Genomic DNA, 20,192 nt, shown 5'->3' on the forward strand with positions numbered 1-20,192 from the left:
AAAAGCAAGGCCCTAAGCAACTCAGTGAGACCCTGTCCAAATAAAATACAAAATAGGGCTGGGGATATGCCTCTGGTTGAAAACCAGAGTTCAATCCCCAGTACCAAAATAAATTAGAAATTATATTAACTGCAGCATTGCCTTATGTCCTTAGGAGGTTAAGAGATACACTCAAAATTGGTGTTTGTGACTTCAATTTTATTTTTACATGGTTAAAATGGCATATGCTATTACATGAAGTTTTCCTATTATATACAGCCGCTTCTGTTCTTGTTATTAAATGGAAGTCATATAGACTGAATTCCTCCTGGAGGACTCATGAATTCCTTTTGAATTCTGAGTTATCTTCTTTCAGGGATTCTGTCTTTCTAAACTACTGTCTTCAGTAGTTTTAGGATAAAGAGATTTTGTTTCACACTGAAGCTTTTGCTCCCTTTTCAGAATACTCTTAGTGAATTCAACAGAACAATGACATGTCATGCTCTAGGTTTCAATAATCCTATTACTTCCTAGGACTTAAAAGAATGGAAGAATGTAGCCTGGCAGTAAACAAAAGTACCAGCCTTTTACAATGTTAATTTCATCTAAATCTTTAAATTGCTGTACAAGTGACTATAATTGATAGTACAGCTCTGGAGAACTAGTTCTTAGAAGCACCATTTTAAAGATACTAGTTACAGGTTCAGGACTTTAAATATGGTACAATTCCAGATTCTGAGCCTTAATTGAGTTTTCAGTAAAAGTAGCAGTGTTCAAATATTCATTGTAAAATAGTATCTAACAAAAAGAGGATTTAATTCAGCCCATAGTTGCTGATTGAAGACACGTCAGAAGCCTTAGAGATTCAATCATTCTTTCTCATAGGATTATACTATTGTAATTTTTTTGGTCATATTTCTTGAAAATCAGTGGCAATGTATGGGAAGGAGAAGAGACTGTACATTTTAAAAAAGAAATGCCCTTATTTTTTATAGACATGACGTATCACTTTGATTTTACTGTTGTACACCCTTAAAGCAATAATAGTAAATGCAGTAGAACTTCAGGTAGAACAATCCTTGCTGCTAATGTGAACTCATTCTCAGATAGGCAGTGAGGGTTGGAAAAAAGGACATGAATGTGCTAAAAATAGAACCACAAACTTCTCAGGAGTAAAAGAAATCCGTTGTAGAGTCCACAGGTGAACAAGGGCCAGCTTCCTCAACAGTGAAAAACAGGGAGTGTGCTGCCAAGTCACTGTCTTCACTTCTGACTCTGAGTTTACATGCTTTCCAAATGGCACAAGTCTCATGACAATCCAATGAATCAACAGACACTTGAGGAATATTAATAAACAATTTTTTATTTACTATCACTACAAAGAACTTCAGCAAGCAGGGAAATAAGTTTAGGAAATAAGTTGAGTGAACATTTGTAGCATAACAATCTGGGACCAGATATTAAGACAGAAACATCAAGCTTGTGAACACCATTGCTTTCTAGCAACTGGACTGTACTCAAAATAGGATAATGGAAATACATGTTCTTAAAGCATTTCCACAGGAAATGTTCATATTTTATGACTTTCTAAATCATTTAGCAATTATATATGCCACATTAACTAAAACACAGGTATTCCTTATTGCACACTTCAAAGCTGGAAGGCTACATTAGCTTAAGTGGTGATCATTAGTTAAAAGGAGAATGATAGTTTAGAATTTTTTGGCTCAAGAATGCAGACTGCCAAGGCAGCTTACTTCTAAAAATACACCCTTAAGACTTTTGGATTTCAAAGCCAATAATCCCTTTACACAATGAAGAGTGCACAGTCCACATTCTGACTAAGTGTCAGAGGTGATGGTTACAGGCTGTTTTAAAGCCTGTGAACAGTCCTGGCTACTGCTCTCAGAGGCAGATGAAAGCTCATCTCTAGAGCCTGAAGGTGTCAAGTCTCTTGCAGCAGGTGATAGTGAGTAGTCTTGGGGACCATGGGTTGGGGGTGGTATTCGGGTACCAGGAATGAAGTACTCTCTCGGACCAAATGAACCTAAAGGTCTAAGTGGTGTGGGTCCTGGTAAAAATTCCCGAGGGTCAAGAGGCTGATTCCATTTTCCAGGTGGAACACCTGGTGCATATTCTCTTAAGCATAGTGGTGGATGCACACGAGGACCTGGAAAATGAAAAGGAAGTTATGTAAATACCCACAAATGTATAAATGAGGATGATTTCAAGTATGTTAACATAGTTTCTCATCATTTCTCCCAAGCCTAGAAAATCAAGTGGTGACATCCTGCCTTGACAGGAGAGACAAACTGAGCTTGAACAAATTTAGCTCACAGCCTATGGCCAACCAGCCATGAAGTAACATATGAAGGACTTAAGCATGGCTCTACTTCGCTCCAGGCTTGTCATTTTTGTATCCCCACCATATAATGGCAGAATTATTTCTACCTCAAAAGACCTCCATTATTATTTGGAAGTACTATATACCATGACAAGAGGATAGATTATGAAATAAGAACTTCATTGCATCAAAGAATTTTTGATAAAAGGAAATGCCACTGTCTACTACTGTATCAATTAAAAATTCATGGTGTATTTCAGCATGGACCTTATACATGCCATCAGAATCAAGGTGCATGCCCTCCTGGAAAAGGCCTTCCACAGCCACCTAATTCAACTCAGCAACATTTTTTAGGTCAGTGTTAAATCCTCCTTAACACTTCTCTCTGAATTTTCTCAAGGTGAGGAGGGTTTGACTTTTCCTCTTCTATATTCTGTAATCTATTGCATATGCTTCTATCATGGGTGGTTACGACTTCATGATGTAGGCTGTACATATCTGTGACACTGTCCGACTCATCCATTGCAGTACATAGCCACTGATTTCCAACAAACATCTGCACAAGTAATTTTTCTGGTTTTCCTGTACACAGCTGCTTTCCTTGTCTATGAGAGAGAGCTACTGCCTATCTCGGTATAAGATATTGTAGTGCCTGCCCCATGTGCCCCAAGAAACTGGAGGAAAACCTAAAAAGTACTAAGTCACCTTTGTCCCTGCACTGTAAAGCCCAGAGATAGCAAGTGGTTTAGCAAGGAATAGAAAGAAAAGATGAATATGATTTACAGGTCAATCAGTAGTGTTCAGATCATCATACCAAATGGTGGAGGTCCAAAAGGCCCACCAAGCTGAAGTGGCTGAGGAAGTGGCCCAGGAAGTGGCCAAGGTGGTGGTCCATATGGAACAGGTGGTGGTAGGGGCCCTCCCACAGGGGAGACCATGAGAGATACCCCTGGGAAACGAGGGGGCCCTTTGGTAGCCATATTAACCTGTAATTTAAGATTTGAGAGCAGTTAGTTTTAAAATTCCTGTATATTAAGACAAAGTACCAACCACGTAAATGCCAAAACCCAGGACAGGCACCTGTCCAGAGAGCACCATCAGTGCAACAAAACTCTACCACTCCCACACATTCCCATCGACAGCTGACAGAGGTTAGAAGGATGCCGCAAGAGCGAGCAACGTGTTACCGATTATATCTGCACGGGAAAGGGAAAGGCAAGAAGACTGGCAGAAGGTATTAACAGGTGATTTCTGACCAGTACGCCATGCTCTATACACTACAGCCGATTTCAAAGGGAGCCCCTCCCCCGCCACAGCTCTTTCATCACAATAGCTCAAGACTTGCATATTAAGAAGGTACAGAACATAATGGAAACTCCATCCTCTATGCATCCAATAATAGCTATTATTCAGAGCCTCTTTGGCAAGCCTTTCATATAGCATTCAAATTCCCAAAACTTGTAGTGTCTCATTTTAACTAAGTGGGAACTGAGGCAAATTTGCTGAAGGTCTCAGTGCATGTAAAAGGCCTGGCTGGAACTCAATCCCAGGTTTGCCTCTAAGCTATGCTCTTCCCACCTCTACTCCTATCAAAGGGTGTCTACTCTCTTTAAAGTCTTCAACTGAGAAGGGGTTTGGGGTCTTATCTAAGGTACCCTTAGATAAAAAGATTTCTCAAAAAATGTATATTCCTGGTATAGACATACAAGAACTCACAAGTATTTTCGAACACGATACTATATACACAAATTAGAAAGACAATGCTTTAATATTTACTTTCATTTACAGTACACCATATGAGATAATGACTATATCCTAGGAGGTGGGTTGGAAACTAAGCAATTAAATTTTTATTTTAATACAGAGCAGCAGACGACCTACCAGGTATAACAGCTACACAAGTTACTAAAGAATGCACTCATGTGAACAAATGAGTCTATTGCTTGGGACTGGCTCAACAGGTCATTTCACATTATCATTATTCACTGAAACACTATTTCACTTCCAGAAAATTACCCATCTAATTTAAATCACTCAAAATCAGGTTTGCCTAGGTTTGCCTCCTACTGTACAAATGGAGGAACTCCTAAACACCATACTCCCAAAGATAATAATGATGAATTATGTAATGTATAATGAATTTACTTTGCCTTAGAATATTCAACACGAAATACAATGTGAAGTTGGAGTGATGACTTTTCACATTCTGAAGTTAGTGATGGTTACACACACTTCAGCAACACTCCCAAGTTAAGGAGAAAAATACATTGAGTATTGCATGCAGTTTAAAGCAAACAAGGTCAATGTCATGCTCCTCATATCCTTCCCTGAAATACACAGAATAGAAGCCCCACTCAGTCCTCAACCTCTAAGTACTTACTGCTATTGGATGCTCAGCCAAAGAAGTAACAGTGGGAACTGTTCATGGGGTCATGGGGAACGGTTTGCTTTTCAAAAATCAAATGCGGAAGCACAAATACAACACAAACAGGGATGATGTAAAGAGCAAGTGCTGTAGGAAAGCGAATGTTCCTGCATGACCTCATGATTCACAATGCCTGCAGAATTTACCTTGCCCTCATCCATCACCTTGGCTGAAGAAGAGCTCCTGGAGCTGCTGTTCACGGGAGCTGGACCACGTCCCGGGTCTGCTTGAGGTCAGAGAATGAATTTAGAATCATTCCAACACGAAAAGAATAAATATCCTGCATCCACAATCCTAGAGTCTTTGAAATGACTTGGAACCTTACCAGAGGAAAAGCGTTTCCCAGATGCTTCAGAAGACCATCGAGGATGAGGAAAAGGTCCATCCATTGACCCTTGGGAAAGAAAGAACAGAGTCCTTGCATGTATTTTGCAGAAGATGGAAACCAATTGTGGGCAGGTCAGGGTTCAACAATAACTAGAAAGCAACATTAAAGACTGGTTGCCCAATATATAAGTCACAATTTATGCAGAGACTTAAGTAAGTAAAAAAGAAATGCCTTGGATTGAAAGACCAGCAGGAGCCCTGCACATTAAAAGTACTGGTCCTGAACTTCAAGCTATAGACTGGAAGTATGTAGGCTGGCTTTTCTTCACTCTGTATAACCTGACTTCCAATCTTACCAATACTATAGACATATTTAAAACTGGAAATAAGACTCAATATTTCACATTATTATAATGACAATGGAAATATAACACTACATAGAGTTTTAAGGCTACTTTTAGAATATTTGAAAAAGGAACACCATAGAGAGTTAATTTAAAGATAAAGGCTTACACTTCACAGTGTAAAATTGTAAAGAAAAAAAAAAAAATAATACAGGGACCTCCAGGAATAAAAACTTTTCTATTCTACAGCAGATTTTACAGCACACTATTTATCCAATAAGACAAAATAAGAAATTTTCTTCTATATATATATACAGGCCCACATTCTACAATGTTTTCAATAGAATACTCAAAAGGGGGGAAAAAACCCCTTGAAACAGTTTATTGCAAAGTAACATGTGAATGCTCACCAAATTCACTTCTACCCATATCTCTTCCATTCAGAGTAGCAGAGACAGGTCTCCCAGCTGGCTCTGCCGTCAATGAAGGGGAACGTTCTCCAGCACTCACAGGGGACGGGCCAAAAGACCCATTCTTGCTCAGTGGACCTAAGGACAACAATGCCTTGTTCCCACTTAAAAGCAGCCTTTACACTGCCCACCCTTTAGCAAGTCATTCAGATTATTTCATAACCATTACACGCAGAAATAAAAAGTAATTTACATACATTCTGCACCAAGAAATAGTCTACCTCCCCTTACAAAGTGCTCCCTACCTCTCTGGGGAGGGTGTTGTGTCTCTGCTCTTCCCATCATTGGTCTTATAATCACAGGTTCATCTTGCCGCACTGCCATCCTTTGGGTCATTTCCAATAATCTTGAATATTGAGAAAGAATGGACTTAAATGTGAAACAGTAATCTACTCCTTCTTAGATACCATCCAGCATAGTCTTAAAACACTATAAAACATACAGGAAGGTATCAAAATCACATACTTGTGTCTCAAATTAGCAGCTTCCCTTCTCTCTTCAACTATAGCTCTTTCTGCAGCACGAGCTTTGACCTATTAGAGAAAGAAATATTCAAATTCGGTTGTGTAGGCTATACACAAAATAAGAAAAGGGGGGAAAAAGTCTTACCCAGTTATCATGAGCTTTCTTCTCATGAGCGGCAATCTGAAAAAGACAACACATTAAAAAAAAATGTTTAGGGACTCATTATACTAGCTAAAATGGTCTGTATTAGATATCAAAAAATTCTGCAACTACACAACAGTATTAATCACTACCTGATTCTTAAATGAGCGCTCTGCTTTCTGTAATTCTTCCTCCATTTCTTCAACTCTGCGCCTAAAAATTATACTTGGTTTTATTAGTCAAAACAATTGAATAAAATCTGAAACAATCTGACCATGTTCCCTTTACTCTGTCAGCTATACTTTTAAAGACTTCATCATACATAAAAAACACACTTTATCTAGTTATACCAATCATGTGAGATCAAAATTAACATTAGACCCAGTTGCAATGGCACACACCTGTAATCCCAGTGACTTGGGAGACTGAGGCAGGAGGATCACAAGTTTGAGGCCAGCCTCAGCAATTTAGTGAGAATCTAGGCAACTTAGACCCTGTCTCAAAGTAAAGAAAGGTCTGGGGATATAGCTCAGTGGTTAAGCGTTCCTGGGTCTAATCCCCAGGATCAATCAATCAATCAATCAATCAATAAATAAATATATAAAACCTAATACTATCTAATTGTTTCCTAACAACTGGGAGAGATTCTGAATTGATAAATTATAATTTCTTCAACTGTTCATCAATGTGCTCTCAAATAATTTTGCTAGGCATATCTTCTTCCTTAAAACTTTTCTTTTTTAAAATTATATCCATAGATTTCACAGCTCTATCAAACGGCACATTAATGGTTTTAAAACATCACATAGCAAACTGCTTTCTTAAAGAATTACTCCAACATACAAAACCCTCAGAACTGTTTGCATGAACCAAGTTCCCATATGGTCTTGCCAGCATTTGGGTATAAGTCAATTTTTGTTAACATTTTTCATTTGTTCAATTGAAATTTATTTTTCTTCTGTGTGAATTGAATGTATTCATATCCTCTCATTACTTCTACTTCTGTGCTCTTTTCTTCCACAACATGTCAAATCAGATTCAAAAGGAAGCTAACACTAGAGTTCATTAGACATTGAACTCACTTGTAAGTTTTAACTTCCTGTGCCGCCAAAACTGCCTTTTCCTCTGCAGCTGACAGCCGCTGTTCTCTTTCTTGTCTCTCATACTCTTGTCGACTCAGTTTCCTAAAAATAAAACCAGTTTTCGTGTCAAACTTTCTCCTTTCCCCTAGCAGTGTGTATGACTGCTCTATTCAAATGTCACTTCCCACCCTTCTCTAAAATGCTTAGGATTATAAAATAGGAAGCAATTCAAACCAGCAATTTAGGAAATCAAAACTGGCAAATCACTTACATTTTCTAACTTCTGCTTTTAATTCTCTAATTACCAGTAAATAAAACAAATGTAAAAACAATATGTGCCCCAAGGGCTAGCCTCCTAGGCTCAAGATGATGAAAACTCACTTTACTTCTAAGTGGAAAGTCAGGACTGATCAACCTAACACAAACATATCAGGATAAAGCAGGGGAGAATTCTTTGTCATTTCTGCCATGGCTAAGTACATCTTTGTCATGCAAAATTTGTTTCCCAATCCAAGACTGTTACCAAGATAGAGTCAGTCAGAGAGAAAACTTTTCTGAACATGCCTTCTAACAATACGATTCACCACAGAACATTTTCACACTTCAGACACCAATTTCAGAAGAATTGTGATTAAGCAAAAAGGCAAATCTGAGTTGTGACAATGTCTATCAACCAGAAAAAGAATCCAAACTGACCCATGATCAGGATATTGTCTACTGACAACAAGTTTTAACTTTGATCATGAAAATCAAGACATTCATCCACTATAACAAAGGTAGACACATTTAACAGTTTAAATACCTTCTGCTCTCCTTGCACTGCTTTAGCCATAGGTCTAATCAAAAGATAAGTAACTTGAAACTTAATTTTCCATGAATCAGAAGAAAAATTAGAAAAATTATAGTAACCAAATAGAAAAGGGGGTTATATAGTCTTTTATAACTGCTCATTTAATTCTTCAGCAAGTATTTTAAGTGTCTGTAATATACTAGTTACCTTGTAAAATGCTGAAGAAGAAAGGAGCTCACTGTTTAAGATATAAATGATGACTCGGCTGGGATTGTGGCTCAGTGCTAAAGTGCTTGCCTAGCATGTGTGAGGTATTGGACTCGATTGTCAGCACCATATATAGAGAAATGAATAAAATAAAGGTCCGTCGACATTTTAAAGGGAAACAAATATAAATGATGACTAAAGGAATATAATACCTTCCCTCTGACTCTGCCTTAAGAAGGAATGTGGAAAAAACTGAGTCTTGATGAAGAGGAGAGGGAATTTTGTCTCCAATGATCAATGAACTAGCCTGAGAGCACTAAGAACAATCAAACCACCTTGAGAAGAATACACAGAATGTGTTTGAAGGGATCAGAGTTGATAAGGCAGGGAAGATATGTGTATGTGGCCAAGATGCATTAGAAAAAGGAATCTCAGACACACAATTAAGGCTGGCATTAAGGAATCACTGTGACTTTACATAGTCCGGGAAATAAAGTCAAGATTATGAATTTCATCAAAGGAATAGAAATTCTAAAACTAAAAATTAGTTGGATGTGGTGGCCTACCCATAATCCCAAATACTTGGGAGGCAGACGCAGAAGGATCAGATTGAAGATAGCTTGGAAAACACAGTGAAACCCTGTCCTTTATAACAAGAGCAAGGAAGCGGGGGATATAGCCAATGGTAGAGCACACGCTCAACATTCTGGTTTGAGCTTGTGGTTCCCACAAAAAAAACGAACACCTGAAAAAGGCTGGGGTTGTGCTTCAGTGCTACAGTGCTTGTCTCACCATGTGGGACACTGGGTTCCATCCTCAACACCACATGAAATAAATAAACAAAATCAAGGTATTGTGTCCATCTACATCTACAACAGTATTTCTTTAAAAACCTGAAATATGGTAACTGAAATTAATAACTCATTAATGAATGATTTTAGGAACAGACTTGAGAAGTAAAGTAAATCTTAGCACTTTTAACTAGGTCAGAAGTAAATATCCAGAATGAAGCAAATTCAGAATTGGGAGTCAGGGGAAATCAACTTCTAACATGTTTTACTGAAATTAGAAGAGAGAATGAGGTAAAATTAACATTTAGAAAAAGACCCCAAAATTCAAGAGATGGTTAGTGGCCCTGAGTCACATAAATGCAAGAGGTAAGGGGGTGTGGGGAGGACTACACCTAGGCACTCCCTGATACATCTGTTAAAAAGCCAGAGAGAAATGACTACAGGAACTAGGGCAAGGGTGAGACATTTGACAAAGGAAACAGCAATGATAATGGACTCCTTAAAGAAAAATTTTAAAACACAATCTTATTAATTCGCTATCTTGAAAGTGCTAAAACTAAGGAACAGTCAAAATTCAGCAACCAGAAGAAAGATCCTTTAAAAATGGAAACTGGTTTTAACTCTGAGCAGGAAGCTTAGAATGTCCACCTACTATAATACAGATTATAAAAGTAGCAATATTTAATGGATAAAAATGCTATTCTCTGTTTATCCTTATACTACACTCTGATACACTCATCAAACCTATCACTAAAGGACAATGTTCAAACAGAAAGTAATTTCAAAGGAGAGACCAACAAGGTAGGATGAAGAACTACAGAAATATGTGTATAAACTGAATGAATGGTGAGTGAATGTCTTGTGGAGTTTGCAGTATATGAAGTACTCACATCCATTACCATGACAGTATCTAATCTAATCCAGGAGCTACTTAAAGCACAGAAATAAGTAAATCTTTTAATCTATGTCGGCTTTCTATGAAGTTCAGGATATTCAGCATGGCCTTTAAATTATAAGATGATGAATATAACAATCTGTGATTACACCAAGCTTACACAGGGGATGACCAAAACAATTAAAAATATTTTAACTATTCAAAAGATACAAGAAAGAAAAAACAGGTCATGAAATAGAAAGCTAATTCTTCAAAACTTCAGGCACATATTGACACGGATGGACTAGTATTTTAGAAAGTCCACTCAAGCAGTTGTAAAGAAAATTAGTCAGAATTTGAAAGTAGTTATAAAAAGATGCAGGATGAAGACAGGTGATCAGTTAAGTAGTAACAGAAGAGATGACCCAGGCATGAGCTAACAGTGCCTGGGGATGAGTAACAAAGTACAAACCACAGAGCGGGACTGAATGGATTTTGCAGGAATTGAAGAAAAGAGTGCTACATTCGACAGCATCACAAAGAAAATCAACTGTCATTTAGGTCATTCAGATTACTAGTAGGGACAGAGAAAAAAAGGTGTTCTTTAAAAAAACACAAGTGATGAAACAAGAAATGTTTCTCTGAAGCTGGCCAAGCATCTAAAACAAAATTTTGAGATTCTAAACAGGTTGCTTGGAGAGAAAGAATTAGAAAAGTTAAGGGTATGGTTTCAATGTTTAATGGCATTAGGCAGTAGAAGTCAAAAACACCTAAAAAGAGTTAGCTCTGTAAGGTCTGTCTTTGCTTCACAAGACAAAGACTGCTACATATATGACGAAGAATAAAATATAGTAGCAAATACAAACTCTGACACAAACAACCTATTATTAGAGAATTCAAATATTTTTGTGGATAAAATCTTCAAATGAATTGCCAAATTATATCTTTCCAAAGAAAACTAGCTCAGTGACATGTATATTTCAGAAGATTAATATATAAATAAATACTAAAAACAAGCACTTCTGTAATCAGAACTGCTAAGGTCCTCGTCACAGTTCAATTGTTTAGTGTGAACAGCTGAGATATTCGAGTCCAAAACTTACTTCAATAACACCTTCAATAAGTAAATTTTATTCCTTTTAGAATTTTTATTCTGAAAAATGCCATCCAAATCACTCAGGATTTTAAAGGTTAACAGTTAGAGATATAAGTTCAAAACATATTAGAATCACATGACTGATCACAAGGAAAGGAAACTGAAATAATGGTGGGATGGGAGGAAGCATCTGGATCTTCAACAGACAGGTATTTCCACATCAGTAACTGTTAGTACCAGTTAGCCACTCCCGCTTCATAGGAAGCTGACAATTGGTTAGATGGAAAGAAAATGCGAGTAATGGGACACAAACCACAAAGGAAACAAATCTCTATTAATTACAACTGGAAGAAACTGTAAATATTCTTCCAAAAAGACAAAATTATCTGCATGAGGTCACAGAGTGATAGCAATAACAAACCTGCGCAGAGCCACCTCATTCTGCTGGTACAGTTCATTTAAAATGTCCACTTTCTGACTCAGAGTTTTGCACTCATCTTGCAGCCCAGCTTTAATGGATTGGAGTGAATTGCGGTCATCTTCTAATTTCTTTATTTGGTCTGTTAAAAGATAAAACAACTGATCTCTATATGTGTACGAGGACTTGAGAACTTGTTTGAGGGGACAGTGCTGAGAAAAATGAGAAGCAAGAGAGTTAAAAGTCATTCTTTATCTTTCCACAAGAGTTTGAGACTTCCCAGCATATAGCAATTTCATCTCCAGAAGAACCCACCTTTTAGGTTACACTTTGCAGACATCGAGGCTCTCAGCTTCAGTTGTAAAAGTTTTAGATCCTCTTCAACTACTGATATTGCAGCTTGTGTCTAAAAATTACAGAAGAGACATACTCTTAAAAGTGAGGCGCAGGAAGCATTCACAGGCACTGTGGGACTCTCACAAAGAACTGTACCCGAGAGACGTCCATCAGCTGCTTCATTCCAGTTTTCACCTTGGCACTCTGGTCACCTGAAAAACAAAAGATGTTAACTGCTTTTCATTCCCGTGCTTTTTAACTCGATATTCTCCCAACATCCCCAACTAAACAATGACCATGTTCAAACACCGAAAGGAAAAAATCAATTGAATGACTGAATGACTGAGTCAATTAATTCACTGACTCTTAAGAGAATTGCAAGCTTAGATTTAAGAAAAAAAAATGAATTCCTAGTTTGTGTAATAACAATGTGATCTGTGCTACTCTTGTAAGATAAAAGCCTTTCTTCTTGCACAGATCTGTCTCCTCCTGCACAAGTAAGTGTCTTATTTAGAAAGATTCAATCCTCTAGTTTATCCTTCAATCTACCAACAGGTGTGGTGTAAAACACTCTATGCAAGCTACATCCAACTTGGGAGAGAACATCTGGAAATATTTTCCACATCAGTAAACACTGCTACCCCTCCCTCTAGCTTCCTTATAGCCTCTAGCCTCTGTTCTCACAGCCTTAGTTTAAGGCTCCAACCACCTCACTACTCTTTAAAACTGCCATGGGCCTTAAAACCATAGAGCTATAGAGATGATGAGTATCAGAATCAAATATCACTTGCATAAAGTTGAGAAACAAGTGTCTGTTACTGTACAATGTTCAATACTCAGAGATTGAAGACATGACTGTTGCTCTGCACTGTACTTACCTAGTTCTCAATGGGAACTTCACAGGCCTATTCTTCACATGCCTATTGCTACACTACGCCCCACAACCCACCTCTGCCAATGTAGCAGACGTTTCTATAGATCCAGGGAGATGCACCTACAATTCTGCACAGAGCTTAAGAAGAAACTCAGTCAGCTGAGAAGTGGCATCTGTGTACTTAAAGACAGGAAGGCAAACAAGAATTCAAACTCCCTAAGACCAATCTTACCTCCTACTTCTCCATTGGCTAGTTCATCTGACTTACCTCCTCCTTTATTTTGACCCTCACATTCTGATTCAAGCTCTATCCGATTCAGCTGTGTAATATAATTAGTCAAAGCCTAGAAAAGAAGTAAAAGGTTGGAAGAGTCTCTCAATTTTAATTTGGAAGCTTTCAGGAGAATTCCCGAGACCAAGCATGTATTTGGAGAATAAACTTACATTAATATTATCATCTTTGTGAGTAAGAGCTACTTCTGTATCTCTCTGGGCCTTCTCAAATGATTTTATTTGCTCACTGAGCTCAGCGTGTGATTTACTCCAGCCTTGGATTTCCTCCTGCAACTGAAAAGTCAAAACACAAGAATTCCTATGGGTTAGGGTGGGGTTTTGCCCTGGAGACATCAGGACCACAAGATTTAGACAGGGAAGTAGAAAGCCATACCTCCTTGGTTGCCTGTCACTAAGGGTTGAGACCTCAGTTAAGGAAGAGAGAAGAGTGGCCACAACCCTCAGAGCTGCAGTAAGAATGTCAGAGCTGTCAAGGAAGTTGACCCTGTTGATTGCATTCCCCAGAAAATTGCTGCCAATTCAAATCACTTCCTTCCAGTAAAAATGGATGGGCATATGTGACTGGCTCCTGAATTCAGACTCCTTATCATATAACCTTCCCTTGGCCCGTGAAGAAGTAACTACTCAAAAAAGGGTTATAAAATACTTAATTTTCTGCGTGAAGAATATTCTTTGAGGCTATCAAGTTAATAAATGATTGATGTTTGATAAGAAAAGACCAACACACTAAGGACTGAAATAAGCTGTACAGAATAGAAAATTCCAAACACATGGAGAACCCATATATGCACTCCATTTGGGGAGAAAGGTTTAAATTTGCACATCTAAGAAAAGGTCTTGCATGAATAATTCCTTACCTTAGAAACAAATCCAAGATACAAGGTAATAATATTCACTTCCCTAGCTTACATTATGGATGACATCAATTTTTCTTTACCTGATCTTTCTTCTTCTTAAGTCTGGCATTTTCTTCCTGAATCCGATGGTATTCACACTTCACCTTGTATTCACTAAGCTTAGCTTCATTAAGAGAAACTTGAACCTAATGCAAAACACAACAGTTTGTGAATTGATTCCACAGAACAAAACAAAGTTACACTTTCCCACACCAGACATCATGTAGTTCTCATTTTTTGCACATTTTAGCACACCTTAAATTTTTGGTCTTCAACCAAACTAATATGTTGTATTAATCCGGTAGCAGCTGTTGGCAAGTTTACCTCTGAAAATTCTGAAGCATTCATTGAAATAACAGCCTTTAACTTCTCTACAGAGTTCTTCTTTTCTATTATCTGCCAGGTGAAAATAGAACACAAAATATGCATGAGGATTTCAGTAGAAATACTGATAGAAATATACATAGATGTTAAAAAAGATAAACAAGACAAAATGGATTTCAGCCCACCCCCTTACATTTCAGGTAACCAGACTAAAAGGTCAAAGTACAGAAAATGAAAATGAAATAAGCAAATAAAATTTTTAAACGTACAGAAAATTAGTTACTGTTTTAAGTACCCCAGTTCAAATTAGTAATTTTTTTCTAAGTGGTGGAGAAAAAAGATTTCCCAAGATCATGTTAAAGCTCTCTTGCCTGAAGTAAAAATGATAGAATCTAAGGGAGAACAGACAAATCTCACATACAGAAGAATTCCAAATAACTATAAAGACATTTGCTCCTCCAGGAAGTGCAACAGAACTCTTCACTCTTTGCAGTGCCTGGGATTGAATCCTGGGCCTTCTGCATGCTAGGCAAGTGTTCTACCATGAGCTGTATCCTTAGCCCTTAACTCTTCATACGTTCACTATGGACTGTACATAGTAATTTCCAAAGAATAGGCAGGGGATTGGAAGAATCCCAGTGGAGAAATCTGGTGAACACTACCTCAGCTAGGTGATCAAGCTTACCTGGGGGTGGGATATTTCAGAACACTCTTGACTATCTTTGCAACTTTTATGTAATTATAGAACTATTCTAAAGTAAAAAGTTTTAAAAAATAGGATGCTGTAAAACAAAACAATATACAAACACTCTTCGATGGGGCAATAGTTCCTGCATGTTTCAGAGGGCAGAGCAAAGCAATATGAAAATTATCCAGGATTGAGGACACAAATATAAAATAATTTGTTGGATCAGTACTGAAAAGTTCCATTAAATGAACAGAAGCGGGTTCAACTTCCCTTTACTTAACACCACGGGGAAAGTCCAACTTAACCCATTTTACAAAATACTTCAAAAGCCAAAGCACATTAACACTTAGCCACCAAAACTCTTACCAAGTCCTCATTGTTGACATTCTGTTCTCTCTCAGATTCTAACACAACATGAAGACTTTTAGCTCTGTCCTCAAGGATCTCATTACTTTCTTCAAGTAGCTTGATTTTATCCTAGGAAAACAAATGTCAAGATTAATAGTTACTCATTACATGACTTTTGAGTTTAGAATGTAACTCCCATAAAACAAGGGATTTGTACCTTATATTTCATTGTTGCGTTGGAGAGGACCATATTTTGTTTTTTGGTTTCTTGGACATGTTTCTTTGATGCCTTGATCTATGTAAAATAAAGTATTCACAATTAAAAGATACATGTTATAGTCTTACTAAAACTTACTTCCAGGTAAGTGACCCCTTCCAGAATGAAACAAACATTTAAAAATGATTTTAAAATATCTCAACTATAAAACAGGTGGAAATGATTCAAGCTGGAATCAAGGGGGAAATAAAACTAGAAAAATAATTCTACCTTCTGTTCAAACTTTGACACTTTTTGCTCTAGTTCTTCATTTTCTTTCTTCATGTTCTTTAACTTTTCAGAAATTTGCTGTTCAGTGACTAAAAGGGGGGAAAATCCAGATTATTACAATTGCTAAATGAAATTCAATTAAATCGACCAAAAGCAAAGACATGTTACCTGGCATTATGAGGAAATACTTGTTTGCATAAATATTATGCCCTTAAAAAGCAATCTATAGTTAATAGCAATAAGGGTGTGAAACACTATTAAAATTTAAGAAAAATATAAGAACGATGATATTTCAATTGAAGCTCATTTCAAAGATGGGAAATACAGTAAAATGTAGTTTGATATTCCTCACTTCTTTCTTTTTCCCCTTCTTCTTCCCCTCACTTCTTAAAACACTTTCTTTTCAGAAAATGGAATCATTTCAAGTTTATGTAAATTTTTGGCAACGAAAAACAAAATGAAAGCATACTGACTCACATTACCATTCTTTATCTGCTCGAATCAATTGATTGAATGTATGATTAAATCATTAGCACAAAATACTGTTCGAATGTACAACATCTGCATTACATCAATATTCAAAGTGAATATGACCCAATTAAAACTAATCATCTTCTTCCCACTATTTGTTCCTCCTCATCTGCTATCTCAGTTGGTACCACCAGCATCTGCTCTATTATCCAAGTTAGCAACCTAGGAATAGTAAAATTTTTAGGAGTTAAAAAATAATAAATATCAACAATCACTATCGACTTCTAACATGTATAAAACACACATCAAACACAAATAGAAAGGGTTACTAAAAGTTACAGAAGAAGGCTAAAAATTTACCTTGATATACTGTTTCTTTGACCTAAAAGAGAGAGAAATAAAGATTAAATTGGATGTCATGCATCTGCTTAAAAGAAACAGAATCAAAACCAAATGAGAATATAATAACTGTCTGGTTCTGGATTAAAAAATAAGTAAAGGAGAAAAAGCATTTCATTAGCCTCTGTCATATAAAAATACTAAGGTATGTATCTTATCCTACAGTGAATATATATCTATTCCAATCTTAACGACTTGAGAACCTACCTGTAATAATAGAAATGGCTACTATTTTGAGAAAAGTACACTAATGCTTCACTTACTCAAAATTGTTTATTTGATAATTCTAAACAGCCAGGATACAGTCTAGGAACAATGACTGTTCAAAGAACTCTGAGGAAACAAAATTAAAGATATGCCACTTGTTTATTTTCTTAGATGTCGATGGACCTTTCTTTTATTCATTCCTTTATATGTGGTGCTGAGAATCGAACCCAGTGCCTCGCACAGGTTCAGCAAGGGCTTCTATCACTGAGCCACAAACCCACCACCGACACGTGCTGCTTTCACTCACCAAAAAACATCTTAGAACTCCAATTTCAATTTGGCAATTGGCTGAATTTAGAAATAATCTAACAGGCTACATCACCTATTTCTGCAAACCACTAAAAATAGCAGTAAGAATTCTGAAGAAAAAAAAAAAGGTTGCTAGAAGAAAATATGCAAGCAACAAGAGAAATGACAGTTAACATCTTCTGGAAAGAGCAAAACCTGAATCATTTCCCAAAGACGGCAATGAACTGTCACATAATAAAGCCTAAGCAATAATTCTTTTTAAAACATCACTAAATTTCTTTGTAAATTAGCATATATTTCTCCTTTTCAATGGTATAAATGGTGATGGGATACTCAGATATATCCATATCCACAGATCATCCATGGTATCTTGGTAATACTGCAGACCCTAAAATTCCACTTAGAATGATCTTGTTATAGGAAAATACATTCAGAAAACTCCAACATAGAAAGAAATGGACATTTCTCTAATGTCATAGGCTTACTAATCAGAGAGTAAGCTTTCACCCAAAATGACAGCAGGGGAAAATGGGAAGTAGCAAAAGCAGGTATCTAAGGTAGGGACCAAAACTCCAAAGTCAAATGCTGAGACTGAGGAGCAGCAGCTAAGACCCAGATCCTACCTAACCTAGTGAAAATAGAAACAGGTGCCAGGGTTCTTGAAAGAACCAGGAGAGAAATATAAAACGTTTTCATTTTTCCCTTTTCTCTTTACCTTTCTATCCTCCTTTTTCTTTTAGCTGAGAACAAGTTCAATGAGATTAGAAAAGTCCTCACAGGAATCCACCCAAAGGATTCTTCTTTTTAAGAGGCATTTCTTTTTAAGTGGTTTTATACTCAATTGCACAAGGAGAGGAAACTTGTATTAACAATGGAATGTCCAATATGATCAAGTAATCAGAAAAGGAATACTAAGATTTGGAAAGATTTGCGGCCAATGTTTCTGGCCACATTAACTCTTGAGTTTCCACTGAAGGCTTTTCATGCAAAGTTCACTTACCTAAAATAATTTCCTCCGATTATGTTAAGTAAGGATCAAGCAGAATGACCTACAGTACAAACCTACGTATGTTTAAGAATATATATATGTACACATACACACATACATGGACAAATTCTTCTTAGGAAAAAAAAAGAGTAAGGAACAGAAAATGTAATAATATGTCTCTGGACAACATATAATCTATACTTGCAAATAAAAAGCTATTTTCTTAACATATGATTGGATGACAAAATCTGGGAAATGCATATATAAAACACCTGAAAAATTACCTCATCTGCTTTTCATAATTTTGCTATATTCCTCTGCAGCACTTTTTTCTTGTGTATGTGTTTATATAACTATAGTTCATCAACATTTAAATCTTAGTTTCTGCTTTTTTCTATTTCACATTAAATTGTGAACATTTTCTGCATCTCAAAGTCTTTGAAATATATAAAGCTGCCTACTATTCCATTATATGAACATATGAAAACTTAAAAAGACCCCTGTAATGGAATAAGTTGTGCTAAGTTTTCAATCTAATACACAGTTTCGCTGAAAAACCTTACCGAAAATCTTTAAAGCATAGTTAGTTATTTCTTTAGGATAGATTACTAGACATATTATGCTACATAAAAGGATATTTATATAACCTATCCCATCTTTGATCTCATTTGAAGACTTCTGATACATATGAAACTACTGGTCAGAATGGCTGTAAGAATTACCAGGTCTTCCCACTGTACCTACCTAATTCTTAATCTTTAGGTTTTGATACAAGAAGCTTATAAATTGATGATTTCTCCTTGAGATTTTTCATGTTATCTTGTTTTCTTAAGTCTTTACCAACACAAAGATTACACTAAATTATTTTATAAAATGAGTGTGACTTCAACCACTAATTTGTGTTTAAGTTGGTAACCTGAAAAGGGGAGGGGCAGTGACTACAGAATACCCCATGCATTTATGTACTAAGGTAGAAGGAAGTGAATTTACTCACAACAAGAATAGTTCTCCAGAAGAAAATGGCAAACGAAACAATTCCCAAGAAGACAGTGAGAAGTACAGGCTTCCACGGCAGTCCATAAAAATCAGGCCCAGGCTGAACATCATTGGGCCATGTGGCAACTAGCTGAAAGAGACAGGTTAGAAGCAATGAGAAACCTTATTTATAACAAAATAGTCACAAAGATTCATCATGGCAGTTCCAAAACCACCACCATCATCTGAAATGTACCTCCACAAAATTCTCCAGTAGCTTCTTCGAGAGACAGGATCCTGGCAGTGTCATATTTGTTGTTTGCCCGCAGTGCTTAAATACTTTAAATCGAGCATCTATTTCCATTTGGAATAGGCCCTGCCGACATCATATTGTCTACCACCTGGCTAGAATCCCTCCGTATGATACTTCTCTCACAGATAACCCGGTCTTTATGAATAAAAAAAATTACGTCAGACAAAAACTTAAGTATTTGAGGAATCTAACTTCCTTCTATGAAAGTCCATGTCTAACTAAACGTGCGCTCAAAGCGAGCGTATCAAACACCAGCCTTCGCTCCTCTACTCCACACCGCCCTCCTCAAGTGTCCAGGGGACTCTCATTCCGGCCCCACCTCCCAACAGTCTCCAGACGGACAAGACCTACTGTGACGTCAGCTGCATTTGGGAACCTAGCGAGGGGCTTGCCACCTCTCAGTATTGCGTTACAAAGTGCAATGAGGAAGCGTCCAGTGCACTCACCGGCTCGCTCAGCAATACAGCTGGGTGCTGCCTGCCAGGGCCTGACACCTCCATTTCCCCGTCGCCGTCAGTCAGTGCAGCCAC

The 20,192-nt window shown here is 37.1% G+C and overlaps 1 protein-coding gene and 1 pseudogene across 5 annotated transcripts in view; both read right to left on the reverse strand.

The window, feature by feature from the left end:
• Positions 1–16,853, reverse strand: part of LOC306641623 (transport and Golgi organization protein 1 homolog) — a 48,692-nt pseudogene extending 31,839 nt beyond the window's left edge. The window contains exon 1 of the transcript XR_013766849.1: positions 16,832–16,853. The product of XR_013766849.1 is annotated as a transport and Golgi organization protein 1 homolog (transcript). The remainder of the gene's footprint in view (positions 1–16,831) is intronic.
• LOC306641613 (transport and Golgi organization protein 1 homolog) lies at positions 1,322–19,495 on the reverse strand. Of its 4 annotated transcripts, XM_079106788.1 has the most exons (21): positions 19,369–19,495; positions 16,001–16,853; positions 15,731–15,808; positions 15,532–15,642; positions 14,478–14,549; positions 14,195–14,299; positions 13,408–13,530; positions 13,232–13,307; positions 12,246–12,301; positions 12,069–12,159; positions 11,757–11,895; positions 7,578–7,679; positions 6,648–6,708; positions 6,499–6,534; positions 6,355–6,422; positions 6,087–6,235; positions 5,830–5,967; positions 5,074–5,142; positions 4,895–4,971; positions 3,138–3,309; positions 1,322–2,149 (listed from the first exon to the last, which is right to left on the reverse strand). In XM_079106788.1, exons 2-21 carry the CDS (start codon positions 16,052–16,054, stop codon positions 1,821–1,823), a joined length of 2,106 nt encoding a protein of 701 aa, XP_078962914.1. In that variant the 5' UTR covers positions 16,055–16,853; positions 19,369–19,495; the 3' UTR covers positions 1,322–1,820. The 4 variants fall into 4 exon arrangements, with proteins under 4 accessions (XP_078962914.1, XP_078962915.1, XP_078962916.1 ...); XM_079106789.1 differs by lacking the exon at positions 19,369–19,495 and having other exon boundaries at positions 5,851–5,967; positions 16,001–17,705; XM_079106790.1 differs by lacking the exon at positions 19,369–19,495 and having other exon boundaries at positions 6,135–6,235; positions 16,001–17,700.
• Between the last annotated feature and the right edge of the window lie 697 nt (positions 19,496–20,192).

The sequence above is a fragment of the Sciurus vulgaris genome (genome assembly GCF_902686455.1).
Source record: "Sciurus vulgaris genome assembly, chromosome: 12".
Taxonomy (NCBI): Eukaryota; Metazoa; Chordata; class Mammalia; order Rodentia; family Sciuridae; genus Sciurus; species Sciurus vulgaris.